The sequence below is a fragment of the Haemaphysalis longicornis genome, unplaced genomic scaffold (assembly GCF_048455015.1).
Source record: "Haemaphysalis longicornis isolate Haplotype H1 unplaced genomic scaffold, Haemaphysalis longicornis Haplotype H1 scaffold_1, whole genome shotgun sequence".
NCBI classification, from domain to species: domain Eukaryota; kingdom Metazoa; phylum Arthropoda; class Arachnida; order Ixodida; family Ixodidae; genus Haemaphysalis; species Haemaphysalis longicornis.
In genome coordinates, this window is record NW_027526203.1 from 138,374,235 (window position 1) to 138,381,575 (window position 7,341).

Sequence of the window (7,341 nt, forward strand, 5' to 3'; positions counted from 1 at the left end):
GACGCATTAGTACATTAGTACTAAAACATTTCGCAAAATTTGATACATGCGCCTGTTGCTAAAACATGCCGAAAAGAAACTGCAGGCTCACATTCTCAAATAGATTTCAGAGTTTCTCGCTCACCATTTTCACTACATCACTCTTAACAATAACCGTAATAGCTGCCTCTCAGTAAAAAATCGGCTGTCCTCAAGGGTGTGTCGTCAGACCCTTTTTGTTTCTAATATTAACGATGAACTAATCTATATCTCTTCTAATACCGGTACGTTTGCCAATGATTGCGTCATCTATTGCATGATTACTAAACCTTGCCATTAAACTGCAATATAAAATGATACTAACCATGTACAGGCGGCCACGGAATAAACCGGACCAAGCGAGCAGTGCACGAAAACTATGGGCGCTACACCTTCTGGCCCAGCGCCTGCTGTCGAGAGAGCAGAGGGCGCATGCGTGTCCCTCCCTATAGTTTGTGGATGTCAGTTTTCTTGATTTCGGCTGCAACACTTCATTTCTCTCGAATGCGACGCGCGGCGGCGCCTTGCGTGGCGCGCCTACCGAGTGGCGTGATGCTTGGAAGCAGCCGGCAGCGGGCGGCATGCGCTGATGCCGCGTAACTGTGCGTTCATCTAAGAATGTTTGTTCGGCGCTTTTTTATCATTTTATTGAATGGAACGCAAACTGGCGGGGAAAAAATGACATCAGAGGTAAGGCGGGGCCAGTACTACCTCGCCCTGAGTTTTCCAATAGTGCGAGCTGTGCCGAGATGTGCCACGACGACCCGGAAGACGGGTCCTCGTGCCACGCTTCCAAAAGTTCATCACGAGGGTCTGCGGGGATGAAAAAAGGTTATTTGTTCTCGTTCCGCTGCTGAAATTCTTCTTCACGAGGACGGAGTTTTTCAGCCTGAATGCTGGTAAGTTGCGTTTGAACGCTTTAGGTACGGCGACGTTGCGCCCTTCCAGGTAGTCGATCGTGGCGCGTAAGTCAGGGTCGGCACGCTCCTGGGCGGCAAGGCCGCTCTCCGTCACGACTCCGAAGAACGCGCTGTCTTCATCGGAGTCGTGTGGTGGTGGTTCGACGGGGGCGCGGGAAAGGCAATCGATGTCGGAGTGTTTCCTGCCGGATTTATACAGGATTCTAACGTCGAAGTCTTGCAGGCGCAAGCTCCACCGCACAAGACCGCCAGAGGGGTTCTTCAAATTGGCGAGCCAACACAGCGCATGGTGGTCTGTGACAACCTTGAACTGTCTACCATACATGTATGGGTGGCGAAATTTTGAAATGGCCCATATAATTGCGAGGCACTTTTTCTCGGAGTCTGAGTAGTTTTCCTGCTTCGATACACCATGGCTGGCACAGGCGATTACGTTTTCGCAACCGCTTTGCTTTTGGATGAGGACGGCACCAAATGCTATATCGCTGGCGTCAGTGTGCCTTTCCTTTTCGGCGTTTTCGTCGAAATGAGCGAGCACGTGAGGGTTTTGCAGGCGTTGTTGCAGCTCGCAGAATGCTTGCTCTCGGGCGCTTTCCCACCTGAAAGGGGTGCTATGTTTTGTCAAGCACGTGAGTGGCTCTGCAATACGTGCGAAGTTTGTGACGAAGTGCCGGTAGTATGCGCACAGTGCGAGAAATCTTCGCACGCCCTTCGTGTCTTTCCGTCTTAGAAATTTCGCTATGGCTGAAGATTTAGACGGGTCAGGCAGGACTCCCACGGCATTGACGATGTGGCCCAAACACTTGAGCTCCTCGTACGCGAAGCGGCACTTTTTAGGCTTCAGCGTTAACCCCTACATACGAATGGCCTCGAGTACAGACTTCAACCTTGCAAGGTGTTCGTCGAACGTCCGGGAGAATACCACAACGTCGTCGAGGTATACGAGGCAGGTGTGCCACTTTATACCAGCTAGCACGGTATCCATGGCTCTTTGTAACGGTGCTGGTGCCGTGCACAGCCCAAATGGCATCACCTTCAACTCGTATAGGCCGTCCGAGGTTATGAATGCAGTCGTCTCTCGGTCTGTCTTGTCCACTTCAATTTGCCAGTAGCCCGTCCTCAAGTCCATCGAAGAGAAGTACTTTGCGTGGCAGAGGTGGTCGAGGCCGTCGTCGATTCGTGGGAGGGGGTACACATCCTTTTTGGTGATTTTGTTCAGTCGGCGGTAGTCAACGAAGGACCTCAATTTGCCGTCTTTTTTCTTCACGAGTACGACCGGAGCAGCCCAGGGGCTTTTCGATGGCTGTATAATGTCGTCGCTGAGCATGTCTTCCACTTGTGTCTGGATGGCTTTCCGCTCGGGTGAAGACACGCGGTACGGTGACTGTCGGGTAGGTCATGCTCCATCTTCGGTTATAATTCGGTGCTTCGCTAGGGGTGTCTGACGTAATTTTGAGTTCGACGAAACACTCCCTGTATCGACGCAGCAAATCCAATAATTTGTCCCGATTTTCTGGCGGCAGCGCTGGGTTCACGTCGAAAGGATGCGGCACCTTGAAAGCATCTGCGCGTGCGCGTTTAAAGTTGGCTACCGCGATCACTTGACTTGTTTTTTGCGTTTCTTCGAGGAACGCAATTGCACCACCCTTGTTTAGATGCTGGTACTCCTCCGTGAAATTAGTGCCAAAACGTGGGATTTTGATTGCTTAAAGCGCGCAATGCCTCTTGTGACAGAGACACCGCGGTCGAGAAGCAAAGTTTGGTCACTCTCTACGATAGCGTCGATGTCAGAAGCAGCATCCTCACAGTAGACGGTGATCATCAAGCTTGCGCGGGGTGGCACGGTGACGTGATCGATGGCGATCCTTAGAGCAACACGATGTTCGGAGTTCGGTACCGACGTCGTGGAGTATCGGAGGAAAAGGTTATCGACCTTGTTTGCAGATCATTTATTGCACCGTTGTCGCTCAAAAAGTCCATTCAAAGAATTACATCGTGGGAGCAGTGAGGCAAAATGACGAACGCAGCAGAGTACGTGGTGCCGTCTATGGTGACGCGCGATGTGCACGTTCCGCTTGGTGTTACGAGATGGCCTCCTGCTGTGCGTATGTGCGGACCATCTCATCTTGTAGTAACTTTCTTCAGCTTGGACGCGAACGACTACGCCAAAGCCATCGATGGACAACTCGACGTCGGACGCCGCTTTCCTCGAGTTAGGTGTGCCGCGGAGCCTCGTATCTCGGCTTGTGCGTGTTGACGGTCCGGCACTATGCGTCGCCATTGTCGTCGTCTTCTCAGCGCCAGGCTCCGTCATTTCCGGTTTGCGTCGGTTCGTGTCGTCGGGCAGAGGGCATGTCGTGAATGATGGTCTTCAGCAAGTCGTTGCGTCGTTGGAGGGTTTTCATTTTTCCGCCGTCGTGAAACTTTACCTCCAGAAGTTGCTGCTTCTAGTTTCCCCTACGTGGGCTCGGGGAACTCCCACGCGTGAATTCTGCATTGCTTCGACGGCTTGGCGATCGCTATGGGTAGGGTGACGGAGAACCGTTGAAGCACGCTGGACCTCGGTTGGTGTTAAACAGGTAATCTTCAATTTCAGTAGGGCGCTGACCGTGCCGGTGGCGTGGAGCGTCGACGGAGAACCCTCGCAAACCGAGCCTCTTGTAGGGGCAGTGACGGTAGATGTGGTCGGCCTCTCCGCAGTGGTAACAAAGCGGACGATTATCTGGCGTTCGCAACACGTCGGTCTTCCTCGGGGCGGGGGGTTGTACCGCAGGTGGTCAGGCCGGCGACAGGGGACGACGGTATGGAGCCTCGGGACGATAGGGTGTAGGTGGGTGAGGTCGACGGACAGCAGCCGCGTAGGAAAATGGCTGGGGGCTCGCGGGGGGCGGCTGGCGTCGTTGAAGTTCCCAGCGCTTGCTGCACTTTTTCCCTAATGGCGTCGGTAAGGGAAGCGACATGGGGTTGCGGCGACGTTGGGAGAAGTTTCCACAGCTCCTCCCTCACTACTGCGCGGATAGTCTCGCGTAGGCTGTCTCCCGGGATCCGCATACTGTCGACGTAGTTCGCATTGGCCGCGTCAACAAAGCTGCGGTCATACTGCTTAGCACGCATTCCGAGGGCCTTCTCTATTGTGCTGGTTTTGGTCACTAACTCGGCGACGGTTTTTGGCGGATTGTAGACAAGTCCAGAAAACAGTTCTTCCCTCACACCGGGCATTAAGAAGCGCAACTTCTTTTCTTCCGCCATGCAAGGGTCAGAACGCCTCAAAAGCCTCTTCATCTCTTCGGCAAACACAACAACGCTTTCGTTGGGGTGTTGTTTCCGCTTTTGCAGCAAGACCTCGGCCCGCTCGTTTCGCACAACCGTGGTGAACATAACTAAAAATTGCGTTCTGAAATCGTTCCAAGATTCCAGGGAGCTTTCATGGTTTTCAAACCAGATCCGTGCTGAATCTTCAAGGTAGAAGAATACTTGAGTCACTGTCTCCGCGTCTTCCCATCGGTTAAACAGCCTGACTCGTTCGACTTGCTCCAATCAGTCTTCGGGATTCTCAGAAGGTCACCCATGGAATGGTGAGGGCTCCCTGGGTTGCTGAAGGACGAGGGCAGGATTGGTAGCGCTTGTCATGGTGCCTGCGTTGATCATGGTGGTTTTCACGACTTCTTCTTTCTTCACTTTATCCGGAAGTAGTCCAAACTCTGGCTGAAGACCTTGCTGTCGGCGGCTGACACGATTTGGGCTTGCTTGTCGGCTTAGGATGCATGCACCCCGCACCTCTACCAGATGTCACGAAGCCAAAGACGACGCAGTAGTCTTCAAGGAAAACAAGTTTATTGGAGCGAACTTGTGCTCCCCTAACAACTGAAAGAATAGAGGCTGCGAAGCTGCAGTTAACACTGTGACGTGCGAAGGCGAGCGTCGACGATTCGAATACCGCGGCGTCTGCTCTGCAGGCTTTTATCTTTTGGTGCGATTGTTTTTCGAACCGTCGATTTACATCCAGAACATTGTTGATCAAAGAAGATTATTCCAGGCCAGTGATGTTAGGGCGAAACGCTCTCCTTTTCCGAATGAGATAACCCGAGCGGCATAAAAATAAAGAATGGAACATGCGCTTCGCTCGGGACACAGATCACACACATCTGGGCGCAGCCGGACACTAAAACAAACCATAAATAAACAAACCCAATGCATTGTTCGCGGAAACATTCCTATAGGCGTCACCTAATCCTGTGACGTTTCATGACGGGGACATGCAAGAAGCTTCATGTCGTGAGCGAACAGACCTCTAAGGGATTTGCGGGCACGGCTCACACTACGCCACATTTCTCCCGCATGGATGTTTCTTCAGATATAAACTATAATATGCAGCTTCCACTGAGAGCGTCTGCACCATACTTACTTAATAAATCAAATGCCGCGTAAAACCGTGACTGCGCGTACCCGTAATCTTCAAATTCATAAACAATATTCATATCATCGCTTAAACACGTAACTAGCCCTAAAATCTTATCATGCCTCGGCGCATGGCCGACTTCTGTTCGCTTCACAAGTCACAAGTTTTCCCCTCATCTTCCTCCATCATGCACCATACATCATCCCACCAACGCTCATGCATCACCGGACTGCACATGCGTGTCCAATATGCCGTCCCTATGCTCGCACTAACAAGTTTTGTGCTTCTGTTTTCGTCGTACAGCAGTACAGACTGGCCGATGCTGTTACGGCACAGCTATCACGCATCTACCAAGCTTTCCAGAGAACGCTAGAGCGGGCATTTGTGTTTGAAGACCTGCGCTTTTTAACTTTAATTTTTTAGCTCACCCCTCAAGTAATACCCGTTACGTACGTCTCCTTCAAGAAACAGCTATCCTTGAATTATGTACTCGCAATCCCATATGCAATAAAAGCCCGAGGTTGGCTGAGAAGTTTCTGACTAGTTGATGCTATGGTTGCCTAATTTTTATTGACTGTCGCAATGAGCGCAACGCCCAGGTGGCCCAGTAAGTTTACCTTTTGCATCCTGTTTTATGTTTTTTGGGACTCCTTTTTTAAATCAGCGCCCTCATATATTCCGGATAAACTCGTGAAGCCTCCCACGGTTTTTTAAGACGAAGAACACTGCATTTGAACAAACATAAATGATAATATCTCGATTGCTGCAATACCTACTTCTGTACGGCGACAACTATGCAGAGCAAGCCGGTTAGCATCACTTCAAATGCGCCCAGGAAACTTACTGCGCAGAGCCCACGGCTCGAGGTCGGAAAGCCCACGAAGCATCTTGAGTAGACCAAATGAGCACTCGGTGGACACAGGTGCTTCGCGAAGGCGCTGTCTGACCCATGGCGGGACGTCGTCCACCAGGCCACCGGTAAAGCGCCGTACTATGGCGGCTAGATTTTCTGGCCGGGGGTCCGGGCTTGGCGCGACTGGGGAAGAGGCGCTGAAGTTTGCACTCACGGATACCGAGGCATCGACTGCTTCCACGCCGAAAAAGCCGACGAAAGATGGGTGTGCCAACAAAATGCACAACAGAGTCCACATTTTCATTCGGCCGTTGATATCTTGCAACTATTTCATTGACTTTCAGCAATATCAGCGTATTTAGAGGCTACTTCAAAAACAGGTGCTGTGAGAAGCATGTATGAGGACTTTCTCAACTGGTATTGGCTTGGGTGTCTGGTGATATAGGTTCTTCCGTCAGAATACGTTTCCTACTATTGTACCAACAGAACGTATACTGCAGATAACCTGATGTGGGAACAGCGGACTTCCTGCAGCAGGCGGACGCACCTTTGGTGAGAGCGAGAACTGCGTGACACGTGGTTTCCTTATTTGCCCAAAACGCTTCTCACATTGCTAGCGAAGTTTCATGGACATGTTTACTTCAATCTGAACTGAGAAGTCCGGCGCTCCATTGGAAACATCGAAAATACTTCATTGGAAGTTTGGTTTAGATCAGGGATAAGAACGACATTCAGAGTCGTAAAACAAGGATCAAGTCAATAGATGCAGTTTAACTGCTTAGAAGGCGGCACTCTGGAGTCGCCGCTTTACAGGATGTTCGTGAACGAAAAAAAATGCTCTTTCTAGGTGCTCTTGCACCACATTTCTAGAGCATTGCCGAAAAACATTATTACACTAATAACTTCTCGAGTGCCAGTACTCAGTGCAAAAACCTTTTCAAAGCCAATGCAACCAAATAAGAGCCACTGTAACACATACGTTTCGTAGTTACACAGAAAAGGAAGCTCCGGCAATTATCTGTGTGATTTATTCCCAGTCTTCCGTTTCGCCTGTTTATCCTAATCCGTTTTTTTTCTGCCGTTGTTATTTCCTTCTTAGTAGGCGTTGTACAGGATAGATTCTCTTCTCTGTTGCTGCGAAGCGGTCTTCG

At 50.7% G+C, this 7,341-nt stretch overlaps 1 protein-coding gene across 1 annotated transcript in view; it reads right to left on the bottom strand.

The window, feature by feature from the left end:
- Nucleotides 1-6,786, bottom strand: part of LOC144136988 (O-acyltransferase like protein-like) — a 150,846-nt gene extending 144,060 nt beyond the window's left edge. The window contains exon 1 of the mRNA XM_077669438.1: nucleotides 6,182-6,786. Coding sequence (XP_077525564.1) covers nucleotides 6,182-6,494 — 313 coding nt within the window. The 5' untranslated portion in view covers nucleotides 6,495-6,786. The remainder of the gene's footprint in view (nucleotides 1-6,181) is intronic.
- Between the last annotated feature and the right edge of the window lie 555 nt (nucleotides 6,787-7,341).